The sequence below is a fragment of the Dipodomys spectabilis genome, unplaced genomic scaffold, assembly GCF_019054845.1.
Source record: "Dipodomys spectabilis isolate Male_0828 unplaced genomic scaffold, ASM1905484v1 ptg000289l, whole genome shotgun sequence".
NCBI lineage: Eukaryota > Metazoa > Chordata > Mammalia > Rodentia > Heteromyidae > Dipodomys > Dipodomys spectabilis.
This window is the reverse complement of record NW_024870966.1, coordinates 8,895,211-8,918,371: the sequence shown is the minus strand read 5'-3', so window position 1 is coordinate 8,918,371 and position 23,161 is coordinate 8,895,211. Positions and strand designations below refer to the sequence as shown.

The 23,161-nt window shown below is 57.2% G+C and overlaps 1 protein-coding gene across 12 annotated transcripts in view; it reads left to right on the top strand.

Moving 5' to 3' along the window:
- The first annotated feature begins 8,723 nt into the window (after positions 1-8,723).
- The window catches only part of Ebf3 (EBF transcription factor 3), a 118,807-nt gene continuing 104,369 nt past the window's right edge, over positions 8,724-23,161 (top strand). For 9 of the 12 annotated variants that reach the window (XM_042701391.1, XM_042701382.1, XM_042701383.1 and 6 more), the window contains exons 1-6: positions 8,795-8,928; positions 9,042-9,198; positions 9,548-9,611; positions 10,253-10,308; positions 12,746-12,819; positions 14,181-14,249. In XM_042701391.1, coding sequence (XP_042557325.1) covers positions 8,795-8,928; positions 9,042-9,198; positions 9,548-9,611; positions 10,253-10,308; positions 12,746-12,819; positions 14,181-14,249 — 554 coding nt within the window. Of the gene's footprint in view, positions 8,929-9,041; positions 9,199-9,547; positions 9,612-10,252; positions 10,309-12,745; positions 12,820-14,180; positions 14,250-23,161 lie in introns of all 12 variants that reach the window. The other 3 variants (XM_042701389.1, XM_042701380.1, XM_042701388.1) reach the window with 2 other exon arrangements.

Here is a 23,161-nt window from a genome sequence, read left to right as displayed (position 1 = left end):
CTGCCACGGGGCCTTGCGCAGTGCGCCTCATTCAATCAGTAGTGTGTGTGTTTGGGGGTGGGGGGGAGAAGGTTCTTCCCCGCTCTACACAGAGCCCCCTCCCCCCACCTCTGGCCCGCAGGGGTGGACTCAGCTTGGAGCTCTTTGGGGCCTGCGACCTGCTGTCTGTGCGCAGCGGCCCGGCCTCTGACACGCGCTCTCGGCCCAGGTGTGTCCGGGCCATCGCCCGGGAGGAAGGCGGGCTCGCGGGTCCCTGCGGACCCCCCTCCCGCCCACCCCCAGGTGTCCAGCCCGGGCTGCAGCTGCGGCCGCGGGATGCCGCGGGGGGTGGGCCGCGGGGCCGCCTGCGGGCACTTCCTCCAGCCCGGCTCGGCCCCCGCCCGCCGCCCGAGCCGCCGCCCGCGGTGGAAGGCAGCACGGCGGCGCGTGCGCACTGGCTCGCTCGCGGCGCGGCCCGTGGGCTCTCCGGGGAGGATCGGGAGGTGGGAACGTGGGAAAGCGCGGGGCCGCACACCTCCGGGCCCGCCGCCGGCGCCGCCGACACCTCGCGGCCGGCGCGCGCGCGCGACGTCGCCGGTCCGTCGAGTGAGCAGCACAGGTAGGCCGGCGCGCGGGGCGGCTCGCGGGCCCGTCGGGGGCGCCCGTCGTCCGCTCTCCCCGGCCGCGCGGCCCCGCGGGCAGCGGCCGCAAAGTTGAACTTGGCGCCTGGCGCGCGCGGGCGGCGGGGCTGGGCGCGCGGAGGCCAGGGCCTCTCCGTGAACTTTGGCCGTGGCGGCCAGGGAGGAGGGCGGCGGGTCCGTGGGTGTCCCCGCAGCTTTCCCGCAGGACTGCGTGGAGACGGGGCAGACCCCCCGCGCCCGCCCTAGCCCCGCACCGAAGCGGGACCCGAGGAGGGCGCGGGGGTGGGGGAAGGTCGGGACGCCTGGGCGCCCGGACGCGGACGCGGGGAGCAATTAAAAGTCCTCCTTTCGGATTAACAACCAAACATTGATCGATGTGTCAGGAATCGCGCTGATTTACGGCAGGTGCTCATTTCTGCGGTATGGGGAATTTTATGTGCTCCAGGTGAAACCGAGTTCACCCAGCTCCGGCGCAGATTGATGTTTTAATAAAAATAAATAAAGGGGCAGAGCTCGCTGGGCCTTGGGGACGTCGAGTCTCGAGTCGCCGAGTTAGACTAACAAATCAAACCGCGTTATCTTTGCGCGTCGCGCCTCGCCGTCCCGCGCCCGGGAGCCGCGCCCGGGAGTCGCGGTCGGCGAAGTTGGGACGGTGTTCGGAAGTGCGCGCCGCTGGCGGCCCGCGGCCCGGGATCGCGGTAAGCGGCGGGCCCGGCGGTGCGCGGGGCGGCGCGCGGGGCGGCGCGGGCGCGGGCTGCGGCGGCGGCGGTGGGAGGCGGAGCGGCCTCCGCGCCGCGCGGCGCCCGTAGATGGCGCCCTGGCCCCACGCTAGGCTCGGAGCCGCGGCTTCGCCGGGCGGCGCGCGGGCGGGGCTGGCGCGGGGGCGCGGGGCGCGGGGTTCCGCACTTGCGGTCCACTCGGACCTAGGGCCGCGCGGCTGAGCACCGCAGAGACCACACGTGCGGTGGTCGCTTTCGTTTGAAGGTCGGAGGGGCGGCGGGGGACGCAGAGGGGGCTCCGCGGGTTCCAGGGACCCCCGCGGGCCCCTCCTCACGTGCTCCCCGCCTCGGCCTCCTTCCCGGGCGCGTGGCCGCGAGGAGGGGGGAGCGGGGGGGAGGACCCCCGCGTGCAGCCCCGGGAGGGGCCGAGCGGTGGACCGGCAGGGAAGATCGCCAAGTGGAAAGCTGCGGGCGGTTCGCCGCGGAGGGCGGCCCCGCGGGCCGGAGGTCGTCCCCGCCTGCGCGCGCGAGCGCCCGCCCGGGCCCGCGCAGGCCCCGCTGCCCAGCCGCCGGCCCGCGCGCCGCTTTGCAATGTAAATTTCAGCGGGACAAATTGCTTATTAATAGTCTAGCAGAGAAGCCGCCGCGTTCTTCCTGCCTTTCTTATGTGTTTTTATTTCTGCACGGCCCGGAGCGATGCCCCGAGCAGCCTCGCCGCCCAGCGGCTTCCTCTTCATTTCAATATCCGAAAGAAAATGCAAATCTCCGCGCTGAAAGTTAAATTAGCGACGGCTTTAAGCGAGTACATTAGTATGGGAAACGGACACGTGCTTGGCGCAGGGGTCGCCGCCTCGTCACCGGACTCCTCCCGCTCGGCGCACTTAGCAGCTCCTCCGAGTTGGGAAAGCCCGGAGTCGCTGGCCGACGGGCGCGCGGACCGCGTCCGGCGCTGCGCGGCCCTCCCGGGGGCGCCGGCCTCGCGGTCGTGCGCGGGGCCGCGCCGCCCGGGTGCTCGGATCCCCGGGAAGTCTCGTGACAGCGGCCCGGAGGGGCTCGGGCCGCCTCGACCAGAAGCGAGTTGGGCCCGGATGGGACCAGGGGCCCCCGTGCGTTCCCTTCCCGCGCAACCGGAGGACTCGGCTCCCTGGGCGCCCGCCTCCCCCCTCGTGCGCGCCGGGCCCGTGGTGTGTTCAAGGCGCGCCGAGGGGGATGGGGGGGGGAGAGATAGCGGAGCGTGCGAGCGTCGGTGCGCAGCGACGCGGCCACCCCTCTCCGGCCACCGCGGCCTCGACGCCCGGGCTGGGGAGCCGGCGCTTCACACCGGAATCCTGTTGGCAACCTTGTGCCGACGTTCGGCTTCCGGGCCAGGGCATCTGTCCGCCCTCGAGCCAATGGCGGTGCCAATGGAGTGCCCGTCCAGGAAGGAGTTAAGACCGAGGGCGTGCTGGAGAGGTCTTGTTAGGATGTAATCTGCATTTTTAAACTAGCGCGTAATAAAAAGTGAGAAGTTTTGAGACACCTTTCTTGATTATACCTTTGGCGATACTTTAGGTTTTACATTTAATTTGCATTTTGTTCTGAGTGAATATTGAAGTCTTGAGTGGAGGATTGAATTTTATTAGGACATCTGGACTGACAATATCAAATCAGACACCAGTGGCCCAAAGCATGCTAAAATTTCAGAGTTAATTAGAACGCAGTGTGTTTAATTAAAGCCAATTATAATATTTGAAATTATCTGATCGATCCATGTTTGTACAGTTCGGGTCTGTGGAAGTGTCGATTGGCACACTTTGTGCCATTCGATCGAGAAACTTCTCTGGGGAAAGTTTGCTTTGTAAACTGGAGGGGGCGGGCGGCGTGGAACAGTCGTCCCCGGAGCCGGCTCCCGCTGGTCCTGGGCGCCGCCGAACGCAGCTCACGGCTCGGCAAACCCCAGGCGCGCCGCGGCTCCTCTCCGGGTCTGGGAGACCCGGCGACGCCCCGGCTGTCGTTCAGAGCCTGGTCGCTCCTTCCAAGCAGTTTCCCCCCCCTTCTTTTTCTTAAACCAAAGAGCGACCTTTAAGTTTGCACGATGCGCTGGGAAAAGCCCGAGTTTGATTTGGGATCCTTGTTCTAGAACGGACCGGCCCGGGCTAGCTCGGCGCGGCGGGGGCAGCACCGTGACCGCAAGAACCCCAGGAAAAGTAAGGCCAGGAGGCGACGCGGTTTTCTCTCCGGGTTTGCATGTCGCTGGAACCGAGCGCGTGGATCTGGGCGTGAATTTCGGCCCCACTCGAAGAGCCCTGGGTTTCCAGCGAGACGGAGGAGCTGTTTCGCGGTGGTGTCCGCCGCCCCGCGTGTCCGTGGGCACTTGGAGCGCTCGTTCTCCTCAGCTCTGCGCGCGCACGGCGCTCGCCACGCGGGCCTGGTGCGGGACGCGGCGTGCCCGCGGGTGCACGTGTGCAACAATTGGGGCCGGGCGGCGCTCGGGGCTCCTACCTGGCCGCCGAGGGCGGTGGGGTCCGCGAGAGCCGGGTCGGCCGCAGCCCGGAGCCGGCGGTGGCGCGGCTCGCCCGGCGCGCGGCACCTCCCTCTCCCCACCCCAGGAGGCGCTGTTTGTCAAACTTGGCTGCCCTGGCGGGAGGCGCCGCCGGCACTCTCGGGAGCTAGGCGCGCGCCGCAGGCCCGGGGTCGGGCGTCGGAAACCTCGGCAGCGCAGTCAACACTGGGGGAGGGCGCTGCGCAAAACCGGGAGCCCTCAGCTCCCCAGTGGTCACTTTTCACCCGTGAACCCCACCAGGCTTCCAGTCTCCAACTTCACATGCGCGGGGCTGATGCCCACGGTTTTTGCCTTCGGGTTCGGGCAGGTCAGCGGCCTCCCGGGGGCGCCCTGGCTTCCGTTTCCCTTTCTCTGTGGAGGGAGGGCGCGAAGGTCCCGCGGGAACCACCGAACCTAGCTGGCGCTCAGTTGAACAGGTGGGGGGGATGCCTGTGTGCACAGCTCCGGCTTCCATTTCTCTCTCCCTGCTGGTGACAGTGACCCCGTGAGCCCGGGCGCGCAGGGCCTGATCCCCTACCCGTGTTGGGCAGGGTCTGCCGGAGCAGTTCCGCCTTATTCTTATTCTTGGGTGGGGGGATGTCAGGGATTTTCTGGGTGCGCCTCCTCCATTCCCTCTGACATCCCTGGGTGCAGTGTCAGAGCAGCGCTCTCCTTTCAGAAGGTTTCAAAGCCCTGCCAGGCTGGAGTGGGCTGGAGGCCCAGGTCGCCTCGTTTTGCGCGTGACCCCTGGGCTCCAAGACCCAAGGACTTGGAGACGGCCGCGCTTGCCACGCGGGGCGGGAACCAGCCGTGGGCCTGAGTGGATTGCTTTCCACCCTTTGCTCAAGGCCTGGTGCTTGGAGGCCCGTGGGTGGCCGTGGATCCCCGGAGGGCGCCCCCTTGGGCAGAGCCTACCCAGCCTTCTGGTGCTCGGGGGAATCCCTGCTGGGGCAGAACATGAAGTTTCTCTTTAGAAGGGTGGCAGGGAGGCTGGCTCGGGGGGCTTGGTGAACGGGGTGCCCCGACGCTGGGCAGCGGCCGGCTCCACGAGGGGCTCGTGTCCCCCAAGTTGGCTAAAGTTTCCGAGTCCGTCCCCAGCCAAGCGCGCTCCTCCCAGGCCTTGCACCTCCGGCCTGGCAGGACTGGAGAGCTGTGGGGGGAGTGTCGTGGGGCGATCCCTGAACCACCCTCCCCGGGCAGCGGGCAGGAGCGCGGGCCATGGCTGGGGCGCGGGGTGGCTGGGCAGGAAGGCGGGCAGGGCGAGGGCCCGGGGAGGGTGGCCTGCTCCGCCGGGCTTGGCCTCCTCGCGCCCTGCCCGGAGCGGGGAGCGGGGAGCTGCCGTCGCTGTCTCTTTAAGGTCACTGCCTGCTTCGGCACGACGTGGGGAGGACAGCTGGGCACTGGCCATCTGACTGACTCCGGCTCGACATCTGGGAGCCCACTGGTGTGTGGCACGCGAAGCGCTCGATGCCGCTATTTAAATGCAAATGCGAGGGGGCTCATTGAAGCCTCTCCCCGTAAATGCGCACAAAAGGAACACTTCCCACCCTCCGAGGCGGCGGCGGAGGCGACGGCGAGGGCCACCCGTGCAAATCGCGTTGGGCGCGAGGCCCGGAGGAGCCGTGGTCGCCGCCCCCGCAGCTCCGGGAGCCCCAGCGAAGGCCACGCTCCGCCTGGCCCGGGCCCCTGGCTGCGCTCCGGGCGCGGTGCGCACGCTCAACTTCCAAAGTAGCCGCTGCTTCCCAGGCACCACTTCCGCCCCGGTGTTGCCCGGAACCGGCCAGGGGCGGGGGGCCGGGCTCCCGGGGGAAGAAGGCGGCCGGGGACGCGCGCCCGGCTTCTCCCTGGACACTAACTAGCGGCCTCCTCCCGCATCTCTGGCTTGGGTGCTCTGCCCCTCGCCCCCCCTCACCCCCGCGCCACATGGGAAGTCTGGGGGTGGCGGGGGGTGGGCTGCGCGCTCAGACCCCTCCGCAGTAGGCCGGGGCGGAGGCTCGGCCCGTGAGCCCTGTGCTCCCAGAGCTTGCAGTAAGTGACAAAAAAGATAAAGTTGGTGAATGATAAAGACCGTATTTTCCACGCTTTGGGTGCGGGACCAGATGATCTAGAAAATGAGCTGAAATGGATTCAGCCTCCGAGCCTGTTGTGAGAGCAGCTGATTCTCCCATTTCGGGCCAGATGGCTGCTGAACACAGATTTGCATTCATTTTCGCTTAATATCGTCCAAAATAGTGGGGCAGCTGCATTTGTTGTCAAAAAGGTTTAAAACCCCTTTTCTTTCTGGGGCAGGATCGTTACCTTATGTGATGAGCTTATAGAACTTTTTTTTTTCCCTCTTTAGTCAACAGTATCAGATTTAGAAGGATTTGTTTTTAAACCTTCTAATTTGGTAATCAGATTTAAATCGCCTTGGCGCGTGTAATCTGAATTAAAGATACTGTAAATGATTTTAAGCATGATACTTCCCCCGCACATGAGGACAGGGTACCTCCAGCCCAGGCTGGACATGAGAGGAAGTGGACCACAAAAGCAGCATTGTTTTCTGTTCCCAACATCATCTTTCCCTAAAAGACACTTTGCATATTCTGACTTATCACCCTGGCCCCCACCATGAGCCCCCCCCCCCCCCAGTCCCCCGCGAGCACCGAGCCTCAGAGCGCACGGAGACAAAGCCTTTCCCAACCCCACCCTCCACCCCTGGGCAACTTTCCTCCTCCGTGATCCCTCCTCAAAGAAAGTGTTACCTCCTGCACACAGGTCTGCCGTGAGTGGGAAGTGCCGGCTTATGAGGAATACCGAAATTTTCTTTTAATTTATCGTGAATAGTTTCCATACACTTTGATTTAAGGTTATTAACATTCTATAGACAGTGGCATCTTTAATATGTGGCGATCGCTTCTAAAGACTAATCTCATTACCCTCAAATAGTCATAAAATATGATTTTATTATACTTACGTATTTAATTAGACGGCCGGCCCCGTAATGGATTTTGAGATAGGACTGGCGCAACAGCTTTGATAATTCACTTATCTTTGGCAATAGTCATTAACCCCAACACCAGCAAAATAGATTGCTTTCCAGCACATCTCTTCTCTAACCCCTTCCAAGAGGCGCGGGGAGTGTCCCCAGACAGCCTAAGTCGGACTTCGATTTTCCCGATTAATTAAAATATTAACGTATACACGCCGCCACACCACTAAAAAGAAGGCAGTGCTGCCCAGGCCCGGCGGGAGGAAGCTGCCCCACGACACTCGCGCCCCGAAAGCTATTTCCTCCTCGCCTCGACTCGCAAGGGCCTGGCTTCTCCCGGCAGGAAAGTGTGCGGGACACCTCCCGGGCGTCCCCTGGGTCTCCGCCTCGCGCGGAGCAGACGTCCGTTGGGCGGGCCGTGCGCCTGGCGCTGCGCCCCGGCCGGCGGCGGGAGCTGGGCCGCCCGGCCCCGCGCCGCCCTCCCCGACCCCTCGAAGCCCGGTCGGAAGCCGTGAGCCGCCCCCCGGCCCGGGGCCGGCGCCCCTGGCGCCCGCTCCGCGTTTCCAGCGAGGGCCACCGGGAAGGTCCGGCCTGGGCGCAGGGCGCGACGCCGGACACCAGAGCCGGCGCCCTGGGCCGGCTGGCCTCGTTCCCGTCGGCGCGGAGGCCGCGGCCTCCTTTGTCCCCGCCGCGCGGCAGGACGGGCCGGGAACCCGGGACTCTGGCAGCCACCGGGAGGGAGAGGGAGCGAGTGACGGAGGACGCTGCCTCCGACGTGGATCCCGGGCCGGGCGCTCGCCGCCCGGGGCTCCCGGCGGGGCTAGACGGGGGGGCCGGTGGGCCCGCAGCCGCCCCAGGTCTGCCTTGGAGTCAGGCTGCGCGGCGCGGGGCTCGGGCTCGGGCTGCGGAGGGGAGGACCGGGCACTGTCCCCGCCGTCCGCCCCTTCCCGGGGTTCCTCCCCACGGGCTCGGCGCCTCGTCCCCGGGTTCCCTGTGGGGCGCCCGGCCCCGTGCATTTATGGCATGCACTCGGGCCTCGGGGGCCCCGGGCGGCGGCTGTGTGGCACGTTTGTGTGTGGGGCGGCGTGAGGGGGCCGGGCCGCACCGCTGCCTTCCGCGTGACCGAGGCTGCGGCGGGGCTCCGAGCGGGAGCCGCGGCGCGCGGCGGGGCTCGCGGGGCTCGCGGGGCTCGGGCTGGCTCGCGGCGCCGTCAGGCAGTCAGTCGGCGCGCGCGGCGGCGGCGGCGGCGGCGAGGGGCGCGGCGAGGGGCGGCCGCTCCCATATATGGCGCAGGCGCCGCCCCCCGACGTCACCCTCTGACAGCGCCGCTCCCGGGGGCTTCGAGTTTTGGCTCCCGGGAAAGGGTCCATTCCTCGGGGAGAGAGGGCTGAGTTTTGTGCGCCTCCGTCCGCTGCGCGCGCCGCTCCAGGCCCCGCCGCGCCCCGCCTGCGCCCGGGACTGCGCCTCGCCACTCACTGCCCGTTTATTTGTCTTTGGAGCAGGCGGGCCGCGCCAGAAGCGGGCGACCCCGCCGTGTCCTGCAGCCGCGGACGCCGCCCGGCTAGGATGACACCACGTTGAGCCGCCTGCAAACAACAACAACAACAAGCTCCGCCGGCCGCCGCGTCCCGCTCCGCCTCCGCCCGGCCCGGCCGCAGCGTCCCGCTCCGCCTCCGCCCGGCCCGGCCGCCGCGTCCCGCTCCTCCGAAGCCGCCGCCGGTGGAGCCGCCGCCGCCGCCGCCGCCACCGCCGCCGCCGCGCCCCCGGCCGCCCGGACGAGCGCTGGCCGCTGGTGCATGCGGCGCCTGCCCGGGACGGGCTGAAGCCGGCGGCGGGGCCGGACCGCGGGCGCCGAGCCGGGCGAGGGCGGCCAGGGCAGCCGCCGGCCGCCGAGCCCCGAGCGCCGCCGACCGACCGCGGACGCGCTTTCGGCCGGGAGCCGCGGCCGCCGCCAGCAGTGTTCATGTTTGGGATTCAGGAGAACATTCCGCGCGGGGGGACGACCATGAAGGAGGAGCCGCTGGGCAGCGGCATGAACCCGGTGCGCTCGTGGATGCACACGGCGGGCGTGGTGGACGCCAACACGGCCGCCCAGAGGTACGTACCGGCCGCGCCCGCGCGCCCCGGGCCCGGCCCGGCCCCCGCCGCCGCAGCCGCCGCCGCCGCCGGCCGGCGCCGCTCACCCGGCCGCTGTCTCTTTCCTCCCGCAGCGGCGTGGGGCTGGCGCGGGCGCACTTCGAGAAGCAGCCGCCCTCCAACCTCCGGAAGTCCAATTTCTTCCACTTCGTGCTGGCGCTGTACGACAGGCAGGGGCAGCCGGTGGAGATCGAGCGCACCGCCTTCGTGGACTTTGTGGAGAAAGAGAAAGTAAGTGCGCTAGCGACCCGGGCCTCGGCCTGCGCCCGCGGCGCGCGGGGCCGGCGCGGCTCGGCGGGGCCGCCCGCGCGCCCCTCCGCGCGCCCCGCCGCCCCCGCGCGCCCGCCCCGCCGCCACGTGCGGCCACCGCCGGGCAACTTTTCCGCGCCCCGCACACCGGCGGGGCCGCCGGCGGGAGAGGCTCCGCGCCGCGCCGCCGGGAGCCCCGGCCTGCCCTGCGGGAGGCCCCGGGGCCTCGCGCACGCCTGCCTGCCCGCTCCGAGGCGGAGGGCGGCCGAGCGCGGGGGGGGGGGGCCTCGCCGCCGCCGCACTAAATGCAACCCTGTACCGTTGCTTTCAGGAGCCAAACAACGAGAAAACCAACAACGGCATCCACTACAAGCTCCAGCTGCTGTACAGTAACGGTGAGTGACCCGGCCGCCGCCCGCCGCCGGCCCCCGCCCCGGCCCGACCTAAAGATGGCGAGACTAAAATGACACGGATGTAAACACGAAATCTTCTCGTGGCATAGAAGGAAAACAAAACATAAACGATCGATAAGTCGATGGCACTTCACATGATTAACCGGTGGGCCTTCAAGTAGAAGGTAAAACGAGGATCGATACGGGCTCCTGCAAAACAGCACTTTTAAGTGACTTTTTTCAATGTTGCAAATTAATGTTAATCACGGGGATGGGGCAGCGCCCCCGACCCAGCCCGACTCCCTGCCCGGGCCGGGTTTAAAGACACGCGTCCCTGGGAGGCGATGGAAAAGGGCAGTTTGGACTCTGTTTGCATTGGGTGCATTCTCTTTTTCACCAAAAAATAAAGGACCGCACGGGCCCAGCAGCCCTAGGCAGCCCGTTTGGTGCCTGGCACAATGCTTCGAGCCTCTTAATTAAGAAAAAAAAAAGTGAGACGTGCCTGGCCTGGCCTCTCACCCCTCTCGGAGGGATTGCCCACGTTTCGCTGCAGCGCGGAGGCGGCGGTCACCAACTAGCCCGGGCTGTGTCCTTCCTGAGGGGCAGCGCAAACCCCGTTGAGAATTTGTCTCTGTGTTTTGCAGGAGTCAGAACCGAGCAGGATCTGTATGTTCGCCTCATAGATTCAATGACCAAACAGGTGAGAAAGTTTATGCCTTGCACTTGCTTTTTTTTCTTTTTTCTTTTTTAAGCTGCTAAGCTGGGGTTGTCCTGGGGTAGAGAGAGAGAGAGAGAGAGAGAGAGAGAGAGAGAGAGAGAGAGAGAGAGAGAGAGAGAGAGAGAAATGGATCTCTTGTATTTGTTTTTCATTTAGCTTCCTTGACATGCTAATGAGAATTCCATATTTATTGGAATAAATGGAGCGATTGGAGCAATAGTTTATGCTGTCATTAGAACAGGACCTATATGCTTTATTAAACGACTTGTGATTGGAATCAAATTCTGTCTTAATTAATTATAGTAATTAATATTTGACAGAAAAATTTCAAGATTCCCCCCTTATTTATTTTTTTTAAATGTTTCTCTGCTTGGAATCATTGCATTGATTTTATTTTTTTTCACTCTAACAAAGGCAACTAACTTCTTCCCAAAGCTCACTGAGTCAGGCTTGATTAGTTCATTTTTCCCCCTCCTTCCCAGGGTGATGGTCTAGTAACACGAGACGTTTATTTGGATTTAAAAGTTAAATGTGTTGGGGTGAAAAGTCACCTTGTTCTCCTCTAGTCCATCTTCACCTCTCAGCCCCCCATCTCCATAATTCAAACTCTGAGCTCCAGGGGTCACTCAAACCATCCACTGCTCAGCTCCCTCTCCCAGCCTCTGTCATACCTTGTAAATAACATAATTACAAGCAGTTCCTTATTAAATTATTTAACCTGTCTTGGTCAACTTTTCCGATGATAACTATTGGCTATCAGTAATGTGATTAAGTGCAGAAACCGCTTCATTGCCTTTTGACATTGGACAGTCGGTCTCCGGCTGTGTTGTGCTGGGTATTGTTTTTTGTTTGTTTGTTTGTTTTGTTTAAAAATCACTTTAAAGACATGGCTCCCACTCTCTTGAAGTGGAGTTGGGCCGGGGCACAGGTCCAGAGGATAGATGAAGTCCCCGCAGCCCCGCTGGATTTCGAGTGTACTCACATCACAAGCAGGCTCTCACCCTTAGAAATGAAAGTAGTGTCTTCGTTTTGGAGGTGAACTTTGAGAAGCGTGAGCCCAGCGAAGGGGGTCCCCGCTTCCCGGCCAGGGCACGCACACCTCTCGTCTCTGCGTGCGGTTAGCTGGCACGTTCCATTTCCCCTTGGAAAAGTTGGCCTGGCCTAGGCCGCCGGGGCGTCGGGCTCGAGGTCCGACGCCACGGGGAGCGCGCGCGGCTCTCTCCGGCGGGGGAGCGGATCCGACAGGTAAACCGGCTCTGCGACCCAGGCTGGCGGCGTGCCCCGCGGTCACTCCTCACCGGCTCTGCACGAGCCTGCGGCTCGGCTGCCGCGCTTCCCTTTGTGTGTGGCAGGGCCGGACGTTTTCGGACTCACCCTAGTCTAAGTTAAGCGGGAGGGGGGGGGGGCTCGGGTAGAGTGTACTTTCACCGTCCGTGTAGCCTGGCCCCGTGGCAGCGCCGCACAGGGCAGAGAAGGCAGCATTCAATCCCGCGCGGACGGGCACGGAGGGTAGAAAAGGGAAGAAACAGCCCCGTAACGGATCAAAGAGTCAATGGCGCTGAACCGACAGCTTATGGATTTCTGTTTGTGCTACAAAATAAAGAATAAATCAGATACCCGCGCGGGCTCCTGGGCGGGCCGGGGCGGGCCGCGCGCCCGGCGCCCCGCGGGGCACCGCTCAGCTCTGCGGCTCGGGGCGCGCCGGGCTGGGCCGGAGGCCGGGGCGAGGCCCCGGGCGCCCGCCAGGCCGGGCTTTGTCTGCCCGGGAGTGCGGGAAGGTGCCGGGGAGGTTGGAAGTCCTTTCCGGCTGGTCTCGGGGTGGGGGCGAGGGCCGCCCCCCTCCGTGGGGAGGGGACGCGCGGCCCCGCGCCCGCGGCCTTCGCCCCGCTTGTCCCCGGGCGGCGGGGCCGGGCCGCCGCGGGCCGCACCATCTGGCGGGGCCTCGGCTCACAGCCGCCCGGGCGCGCGCGCAGACGCCGCCTTTTTACCCGAGAAAAACGGTCGTTGGCGGCTTCCGCCTCCACGCCGGGCGGCCCTCGGCGCGCGCCCCGGGCCCCGCGGGCGGGAGCACGTGGCCGCGCGGGCCGGGCCGGCCGGGCCTCGGCGGGCGCCGCGCCACGCCCCGAGCGGGGCGACCCGGTGCGGCCCGGCGCGGGCGGCCGGGCCCCGCGGCGGGGGGCAGCGGGGGACGAGGCCCCGGGGCTCCCGCCGCCCTGCCCGCTGCCCGGGCCCCGCGGACGCGCGGACGGGGACCCCGGTGTGCACAATGCCGGGGCCGGGCGCCGGCGGCGAGCGCTCCCCGCGCGGGGAGGCCGGGAGGCCCACCCGCAGAGGCCGCCCCCGGCGGGCGGTGCACCTGCCGGGCGCCCGGGCCGCGGGCCCCGCCTGACCCCGGCCTCTGCTTGCCCCCACCCCGCAGGCCATCGTCTACGAGGGCCAGGACAAGAACCCGGAGATGTGCCGCGTGCTGCTGACCCACGAGATCATGTGCAGGTGAGCGGGGGCCGCGGCCGGTGCGGGGCCGGGGGGCGGGCGCCGGAACCGCATCGAGCGGAACGTCCGCGGTCCGGCTCCCCCCGCCGCCCGGCCTCCGAGGCCGCCGCTCGGTCAGAGGTGAAGCCGGGTCCCGGGGACGGCGCGCCCAGGGAGCCCGCCGGCCGCCCTGGCCGCGGCTGATGGGGAGGAAACCCTCCGGTACTCGGGTACTCGTTCCGGGGCCGGCGCGGGTGAGAGGCGGGCCGCGATTCTGTCGGTGGACCTCTCCTCTCCTGGAGCGCCCGGTGGCTGGGCGGCATCTCCGCGACCCAGATCTCTCGGAAGAGCAGCTTCCCACCTGTGATCTCCCCCCAGGCCCGGGGAGGTCGCCCCGCGCGGTGGACCCGCGGCCGGGGCTGGAGCGGCGGCCCTACAGTAGCAGGGCCTGTACTCTGAGGGGCATACTCGGCTTGGATATGAAGCCTGTTGCCGAAATGCCACTTCTGAGCAGACATATTGTTACAGCACTAATATACAAAAGCTGACTTTTTCTCATATCAGGTAATAAATATAAATTACAACCAATAAAGTGGAATTTCTTTATTATCCACTTCTGCATGTACTGCAATTAACATAGAAAGCGCACAGATGTGATTTAAGCTCTAAGTGGAAGACTGTAGACTTTCTTTAATCACTTTAGCTGTCAGCTTTAAAAGGCTTTATATACTTTGCCTACCATATGGTGTTAATTTAGCTAATTTAGACATGTAACCATTATACAAGTATGCTTTTTTAAAATGCAAGAAGCATAACATTTTTGTTTCATTTCTGCTTTAATTAAAGTTTCAATAACAGAGTTAAGGTAGGCTTAAAGAAGAAACAATAGAAGTTGGTGATGGATGGATGCATGCTTTTGTGGTTATAATTAATAAATGCCCCCGAAGAAATATTGGTGGAAGGTGGCATCTTGCATCTTTTCCAGAAATAACAGCTTGACAATTAGAGGTAAACAAAAACTGAAGCTGTGAAAAGTTATTCCCAAGCCTCCTGCCTTCCCTTCTTCTCAGTTCATTGCAAAGACAAACACCAACAACGTGTTTTCCATATTTTAGCATCACAGTTTGTGTGGAAGCTCGGGTTACCCTTCCAGCAGGAACGGTTAGACTCCACTTGGCTTCCTCTGGCACAAAAGTTGCCACTTAAGTTTAGCTGGGAAGCCTGGGAAGTTACTAGGTTTAGATTTGTCAAGCTCTCTTGGTAAGGAAACTGTTTTCTTGACTCCTACCGCTTCATTGTAAGACATTAAAAAGAAAAAAAAGCTTACAAGCCACACACGGATGAAATACATATTAAAACCTTTGTTTACAATTGCTCCACAGCCGGTGCTGTGACAAGAAAAGTTGTGGCAACAGAAACGAAACACCCTCAGACCCTGTCATCATTGACAGGTAAGGATGACTTCTCTATTTTTCAAAAGAAAACCACAGCAACGACAAACCCCTTTGCCTTGCTCCGTCTTTCTGAGGCTGGTGTTGAGCTCATCTTGTGCATTGCACCATTTGTTGTCGGCCTGTGTTATCACGCACAGGTGGGTTGACTTGGAAACCTGGTGGCTCTCTCTGTGGGGATTCAGTAATTGCTTTCGAGTTGTCAAGGGAAGCAGTTTCATCTGCCACTGCTCTCACTGTGAGAGCACTTTATGCCTAGAGAGATTCTGGCTTTAAACCCAGAGATATGTCATAAAATGCTTTCTGCTAATTTGTTAACAAGCGTTTCACTTTTGCATTATTATTATCATCATCATCATCATCACCATCATCATCATTATTATTTTATCTTGGATGGTAGTTGAAGTTGAAACTTGGGTGGTGCTGCTCTTGTAATTGTTGCCCAGTGGTAGAATGAATTTAATCTGCTCTCAATTAGTTGCAAAATGTCTCCTAATTTTTTTCCAATTGTGGCTGTCGTTGTATGTCAAGTAGCAAATATGTAACTAACAAACCAAAGTTGTTATAATTGAAACTAATTGCACATGCTGGTTACATTTTCCAACATTAATTTCCATAACTAGATTGGCTATATGCATTCTTTACGTTTGCTGCTTCTTTACGTTTGCTGCTTCTCCTCTTGCTATTTATTGTGTTCCTCGGGCAACATGGCATCCTTTTAAGATCCCAATCATTAGTCCTGGGAGTGTTAATGTGGGTTTGGCATTGCTTGAGTTGAAACAACTCAAACACCAGCACCTTCTTCTCTGGATACTCACTCAGAAATCGCTCTGAGGAGGAGAGGTTTGTTTCTTTCCAGCAGTGAGGAGTAGCAAAAGGCCCAGTATGTGATTGACTGCAGATTTTGAAATTGGTACCCAAATCAAATAGATGTTAGACGTGTACATAGGACACCAGTTTTGTGAAGCAGAGATTTAGACTTGTTTTGAAGAGGGGTTGAATTTCAGCAGCTTTCATTACGAAGTTATCTTTTGATCATGAACTTTGCTGTCTAGTGTCTGAAAAATTAAACCCGGAAAACTCCATGAGTTAAGCCTAGAGAAATATGCGACAGCGGTGGAGAGCAATGCTAATGTTTAACTAGCTGGAATAGCTGTTTGCTTAGTGGAGAATGTTCGGTGTCTGACAGAAGGGACAGCGCTCTTATTAGTAATCAAATAGGGCTGGCCAGTTGTGGCTGTCACTCAGGCAGTTGAGAACAAGTTCAACACTTTGTGGAACTTGAACTACAAAATCAATATAATTATATTTGTCTTTGGTGTTGTGGCTATGGAAATCATACAGCCTTGGGTGGTTGTTGTGAAACTGAACTCATTTTCTCTGCGTTGGCTAACAGTGTTTGGGCAGCTCTTGGAATCTTGTCTTTGGAGTAGAGGGGACTTGAAAAGCCAGCGCATGCTAGCTTCTGATGCACAAAGTGTTCCAGTGTCTCAGCGATCTTTGTAAATTTTGGAAGATGATGTGTTTCAAAATTGTGAGATTTCTAGCGTATCATGATAATGAAATGGCCATGTTGATTTGACTCACGTTTTGGAAACTGTTCTCCTTTTCTTCAGAATTGCTTTGGATTGATGTAACATTCCATCATTTATTAGATATTGATACTGAATAACTCTTGAGATCCAGGTCTTTATCACATGCTGGGAAATATTTTCCCCAGAAATCAAAAAAAAAAAAAAAGAATTGCTTTTTAATTCTTCAGAGGGAATGTTTTCTTATATTTATTCAATTAAAATGTGTGCTAAGGTTTCTCATACTTTTATAACCTAAGAGAAGTTTGTGATCATTTGATATTCTAGAAGCATGAGAGGAGGAGAAAAATGTAAAAACATTTGGTTAATGGGTTTACCATGTTTATTTGAATAAGGAAGATTGAAGCTCCATTTATGCCTGGCATAAATGCTTTGGAGGTCTTAATTATTGATGAAAAAATCTGCTCTGCTTCTAAATTCAAAGATATGACAATTTTATAGGAATTTTAATCACCTTCTATGTTAGAGATTTTAAGGTAAGGGTAGTTTTATGTAACAACAAACGCGATGGCCATTTTCAACATTCTTAAGAGAGCTGTCATTTATAATGACAAAATACTATTAGCATTTTGTTGCTTGCTGTAAATCCCTGTGAAATGAAGGTGGCCTTGGTACTATCTATAGTTTAAGGCATATTTCTAGGCAAGTTCACTAGGGTAAGTTGTATTAATCCGAGGAAGAAAAACACTGCTGGGAGGGAATCTCTTTGGAGTGACGCTGTCTTTCACAAGACGCGTTTCGGTTTCATAATGATAATCATTTCTGCGGGGCGTGTGCTGCCTCTGGAAATTGGTGAGTTTCTAGCCCGAGTTTCCTCCTGAGTATTGCCGAATAAAATGTCCCATCAGATTGGCGAGTCAGTTTACAGGTCCACACCAAGCGTGTCGTCACTTGGCTAGTTGGCTTAAAAAAGAATTATATACAGTGCGCTTCACTGGCTCCGTGTGGCCTTTGGATACATTTAGCAGGTTCTGACCAGATAAGGCATATTTGTCCTGAGGATATAAACCAATAATTCCAACCTGAATTGAGATCAATGGGCCCATGTCGGTTCCAGCCCACACCGAGCCTCTTACGCACGTCCACACTGCCAGAGGAGAGAAGCAAGCTTCCCGCTCTGGCCGGGTAATCACATTCTATAGACCCTGATGCCTTAAATCAATTAATTACACAATTTAGTTATCTCTGAGAAGCGTTGGATACTTAGGAATGGCATGGAAGACCCTTCGGAGTAAAACGGGGGGACAGTGAGGTGTTGCCCCTTATGAAGCCCTTTTCATTTACTGTGAAGCCTTTGCCTATGCTGTTTACTTCCCCATAAAATGCTGCTAGAGAAACACATTTTTATCGTTCCACAGATATAATTATACTGCAGTGTATTTAAAATAATAGAGCAGTTTACAGAGGCAAGGAGAAATGTAACATTGTCAAGGGAGGGGTATGAGTCAGAAGGATACACAGGCGCAGGTATCTGTGTAAATCTTACTGATCTGCAGAAAGTCACATGTGAGGAGAAAGGTACCCCCACCCTCTCCACATGCAAGGCCATGTATAGCCACACACCCCTACACGTGCATGGATGTGTGTGAGCACATGTACATGCACGAATTTTCATGGTATTGCTGAGAAGGCTGGGAGTATCATTTTCCTCATGGAATAATGTTTTCTGGGAAAACACAAAAGCAGATGGTCTTCATTAGGGACCCCATTGTCCACATATCCCAACTATGAGCAGATAAACCTCTCCTGTTTCACCCGTACATTCCAAGGGCTGCAAATGATTACAGGATGTCGGTGTAGCTGCTAAACCAAAACCACACTTGAGCTCACATCATTTGCCTGTGCCATCCCTGTCTCTTTCCTCAGGAGCTCTGGAAATGCCCCAGAGGGCACATCCTCTTCACCCTCCTCTGCCCTGCTTGGCCTGAGGCTGGGTGGGTGGGGGGACCAAAGGGCAGGATTCAACTGTTGCGGCGTGGCCTGGGCAGGCGACTGCGGAGGGCGCAGGAGCAGGGCCGAGTGCCTGCCCACACGGGCTGGCCGCACACCGTGGGCCGCATGCAGGGCCCAGGCGGGCTCGACGGGGCGGTTCCAGATGGCATCGTCTCTGGCGTCCTGCTCACTGGCATCTCTGTGGCAGGCAGTGCCCCCTCCCCAATAAATCTGGCATTAGTCTATAGAGTTTGGGAGACTTATCATTCCAAGTCTGTTCTACTTTCCTGTCTGGAAGCCAGACATCTGTTTATCCCATTTTCTTTCATACAGAGTTTGGAATAGCTTTAGTTTTTCTTGAGGGGGGAGGTGGGGGTGGCAAAGTTTTGTCATATTTAACAGCTGTTACAGAATCTCAGCCCTGTGGGCTCTGAAAATGCTTCTCAGCTGACCTCAGATTTTTATACATAATTGACATTGGGTTGTAGAAAAATATTATTTGCTTAACCTTTCATTGCCTGCGATTTTACATCGTCTTTAGTCAGAGCACCTAACTGCCAGCAATTTCAGCCCTGCACTCCCCCCCCCCAGTACTCCCCACCTTCCAAATCCTGACTAGGGTGCATTTGTGTGCATTAAGTTTACACCTTAACAGTGGTTTTAGAATGGTAGCCAAGACTGATGGAAGGTGTTTTTTCCTTTTTTTGTTTTTTCTTCCTATCTTTTCTTCTCTCTTCTCTTCTTCTCTTCTTTTTTCTCCTTCCTTCTCTCTCCTCTCCTCCTTCCTCTCTCCTCTCTCTTTCTCTCTCTCTTTTTAGTCAACAGTGTTTCCTTTCACTTCCTGTCACAAAGGTCAAAGAGAGCCGACCTTTGCTGGCAGTCCTGCTCACTGAATTATTCATGGGATTGACTTTTTGTCAGCACACACAGTTGTGCTCTGGGACATTTTATTCATTTACCTCATTTAAAGCGCCTTTCTGCACCTGTTCAAGTATTAATATCATGTAATTTGGGCCTAATGCCGATTTTGCTGAACACTCATTATATTTTTTATTAGCTATATTTCCAAACGATTATGTATGATTATTACCAAGCCTTACAAACAGCACTGGGTTATTCCCCAGCCCTTACATCTTCTTGTCAGGTTGTTTTCAGAAGCAGGGAGGATAAACATTTGACCAGTCCCAATGTTTTTATTCGTACTCCATCTCCAAGCAGAGAACTTAAGGCTCCCTCCCTCATGGCTTTGCACGCGCGTGATTAAATCCAACTCCTCTGAAGCTGTACAAATGCCAGCATTTATAAGGTCAACGCTTTTGTTAAAAATGCTATGTAAATGAGGATCTGCAAAAAGGGACATTAAATAAAATTAAATTCATTGTCTTCTTTAATGTCATTTACATTTTGGCTAAGCCTTAGCCTGTCAAGGAGGATTTTAAAAATAATTTTAATTACACATCATTTAGGGATCCAAGGTTTTCTATTCAGTAGCATTTGGATAACCTGCAAAACGGAGACTGTTTATTAACTTCTTAAATGACGACTTGTCATTTCATCTGCATAATGCAGTGAAAACAGTATAGTTTGGTGTTAATTTTTCCTTCTCAGTTTTCGTAAGATGTGAATATAATTATCATCAGATAGGCGTCAGGCTCTGGGAGTCCTCCCTTGGCCTTGGCTGCCCATTTGAGAGACTCTTCGGTTCTGGGTCTGTTTTAATACAGGGGCCTTCAGAGAAGGGAAAATATTGGCTAGAAATTTGGCAGTTTGAAAGCACACTTTGGATGGATGGCCATGGCTACAAAGAATCCAATTTGGGCTGGCACTAGCCCCGTTTCTCTCCGCCAGCTCAGGTGTGGGTGCTGTTTTAGTCCCTGGCATGCCAGTCAGAAGAGGCAAAAAGTTCACCGCATTCATTCATCCTTTAATTCTTTTTTTTTCCCATAAATTTCTGCAAATAAACAGAAAGGAAGAGCAGCTTTACTGAGTCACAATGACATGCTTTCATTTAAATAGGGAGGTACCGGGAACAGTGCCCACTTTGTGTATTTGCCTCTGCCTGTAACCCCGAGATGAGTGTGCATCCTGGTGCCCCATCTGTGTATAGCCTGCCGCCATGCGCCACGGCAGACGGGGGTGGGGGGTGGGATGGGGTGGGAGAGCGCCCAGGGCCACCTCCAGGTCCAGGCAGGGCCTAGATCTCTGGCCTCGGTGGAGGAGGCCTGCAGAGATTGATGGCTGCCTGGCCTGGGCAAGGCCTGCAGAGGCAGGCCAGTCCAGGGCCGGCTTTGAAAATAAGCCACAGGCCCACAATGACTTCCGCAACACTCTCAACCAGCTAGGCTTTTCATCGGCTCCTGCAAGGGCTCAGGCCCAGCTGTAGTGCCTGCACCAGGCAGGCAGCAGCAGGCAGACGCTAGGAAAATGCAGGGTGAGGGGAGGGGCTGGAACAGGGCTGTCAGAAGCTATACTCCAGGAGGGATGTTGACACAAACCATCCCAGGCCTCTGCGGCAGCCTTATCAGGTGAAGAGCAAAGATATAGCCAGTGCCTGTAATTGTGTTAGGATGGCATGGATGAATTGGATTACCTTATGGCAAGCCGTCCAAACTCGGAGTTCTGTTACGCATGCTTACAGGAAGCAAATAATTACGCTCTGTGCACCAGAAGATAATTGGGGCTGGCCAGAGGCCCTCTCGTGACGCTGGAGAACGCTGGAGAACGCTGGCCTTATGGAGGCGGTTAGGAGGTGCTCTGGGAGGAGGGAGATCCTTGCTAGATATAGGTGGTTCAAGTTGATGCTGTAATTTTCAGTTACTTTTCAAAGATGGTGAATAATTTATCAGAATTCAAACTCACAGTGGCAACAGGAGTCATGTTGGAGGAGATAAAAATTCCAAGCTCTAATGATGGAAATTGTCGTGGCAGACAGGAAGTGATTGACAAGTAGGGTACAGGAAGTGAGAAGTGGAGGAGCTTAACCTGCACTTGGCAAAGCTTCGACAGCTTGCGCGCCGAGAAAATGAAAACCAGCCACTGGGCCCGCTTGCCAGAACACAAGCTCCTCTTGTTTATTTATCTTAGGAGCAAATCTCCCCAAAACGTTTGTGGTTAAAACTCTATATAATGAGACATTATGCTGGTATTATTAATGCTTTAAAATGAAAATATGGCTATCATTTAGAGAAATAAGTGGAGGAATTTTATGGTTTAAGACTTTTTTTTTTTTGCATTTTATAAGCCTCTTAGACTTCAGGGTAACTAGCGTTCGTTAAGTTGTCGAAGCTTGAGAAAACTGTTTTCAAAACACTTTATTTGGAAAACGGTCAGTCCTATCTGTCAAAATAGAAGTTGTTGTAAATTTGCCAAGGATTTTGTGCTGTGTGTAGGCCACATAGGGAAAGTCTGATTTGAGTTGCTTTAAGAATCCCTCATTTCCCCTGCTCTTAAAAACAAAACAAACAAAAACAAAACAAAACAAAAAACCCCCAGAAAACCTCCGCTTGCAATTCCTTCACTGGAAGTTGCTCAGCTACAACCATGTGCCCAATGGACGGCATCCATCCTCTGAAAACAGAAGCGGGACTGCACGGTGTGCCTTCCCGGTAATTCTCTAGGAAATGAGTTTACCAGTGCGGAAAGGAAGGGGCTCGCTGGTGCTGTTGCAGGACACGGGGGCCCAGGCCCTGCTGGCGGAAGGAGCTGGCTCCAGCTTGTCTCTGCTGGAAGACCGGAGATCTGCTGCACATCTGGGAGGAGGCCTCCTAGGCCCAGACAGGCAGCTCTAGCCACCGCCCCTACCTCCACCTCTGCGCCCGCCCCACTGGATGCCCTGTGGTTCCGGTCTTCCCTCTCAGTAAGAAAGCACTGGGGGCAGGGTGCGTGTTAAAGCAGCACCACCGAACAGAACTCTGTCAGTGTTTAAGGCCCTTAAAACATTTGTCCTCAGGGTGGGGGCCATTTACAAAGGGAAGGAGACCAACGTTGCCCATGGAGGCCTGCGGCCAAGTCCAGGCGACCATGGGGGAGTCACCCCCCTTTCTGGAGGTTTTTGTTGAAGTAGTAGAGATAGCCAGTGTGCGTGCTGTGAAATCACAGACAGACGGGCCTGGCGCTCGAGCTGGGCTGGGCTCTCTGGGCTGGCGTGTGTGTGGCTTGGTCCTGTGCTCATGGGGGACAGCCAGGGGGTCACCCCAGCTGTGGCAGTGGACAAGGCTGCCCAGGAGGACACTGGAACAGGGTAATCAGAGCCAGAGGGAGGGTTACCCTTTGGTTTAAATACCGCCCGGCTTGGTCTTTTTGGTATTGGCATTAGGGATGGCGGTCAGCAGCCTTGGGTTGAGGCTGGGCAGCTCCCTGAGTCGTTGAAGGCTGTCAGTGCCCAGGATGGAGCCAACAGAAATTTCAGAATGGCCCTGGTAGATTGAAACAGGTGCCCTTTCCAAACTGTCATTGCTTAGAACCATGTGTAGAATGGCATCCCTGGCCTGGGGTACAGAGAGGTATAGGGAAGTGGGCACCCCAAAGCAGGTGTTAGGGCTTCCCCAGGGACAGATGACCCTCACATGCTGCTCTCTTCCTGTGTTCTCAAAGTGGGTATAAAGGTAATTCTAGGAACATGTTTAAAACCAACGGATAGACTTGTTACTTTTCACAGCAGATTAGGCTTTGAGAAAAATGAGCAGAAAGTCCAGGTTGTTGTATGCCCCTGCCCCTGCCCACTGGTCCCTCCAGTGTGAGCACCTGCAGTGGTGTGGGGCCTGCGGTACAGTGCCCAGTGTTGGTAGGTAGCTGTTAACCACAGGCTGCAGTTGGCACGAGGGTTTTCTCTGGGTACTGCACGTCTGGTGCGTTTTGACAAATGTTGATGGCATGTAGAACATTCCCCTGACCTGACTTCCCTGTGCTCTGCCTCTTCATCCTTCTCCTTCCCCCAACGCCTGGTACGCCCCATCTCCCTGTGGTGCCTGCAGCCTTGCCCTCCAAGGCCAGCACAGTCACAGGCACGCAGCACGCAGCCTTTCCACGAGGGCTGCCTGGCTACGTGGAATGTGTTGAACTTTGCCCCATTTAGTAGCGTCATAGTGTGCCCACAACACTTTTTTAGAATTTTATGGGTGTGTGTGTGTGTGTGTGTGTGCATGCTGCTCCCGGGACTTGAACTCAGGGCCTGGGCACTGTTCTTGAACCCCCCCCCCCCCAAAGCTAGTGCTCTACCACTTGGGCTATAGCTCCACTTTTGGGGGTGGGGTGTGTGGGTAATCAGAGATAAGAAATATATGATCTTTTCTGCCTGGGTTGGCTTTGAACCATGATTCTGAGGTCTCAGCCTTCTGAGTAGGTAGGACTATAATAGGTGTGGACTAGTTGAGTTTCTCTCTCCCTCCC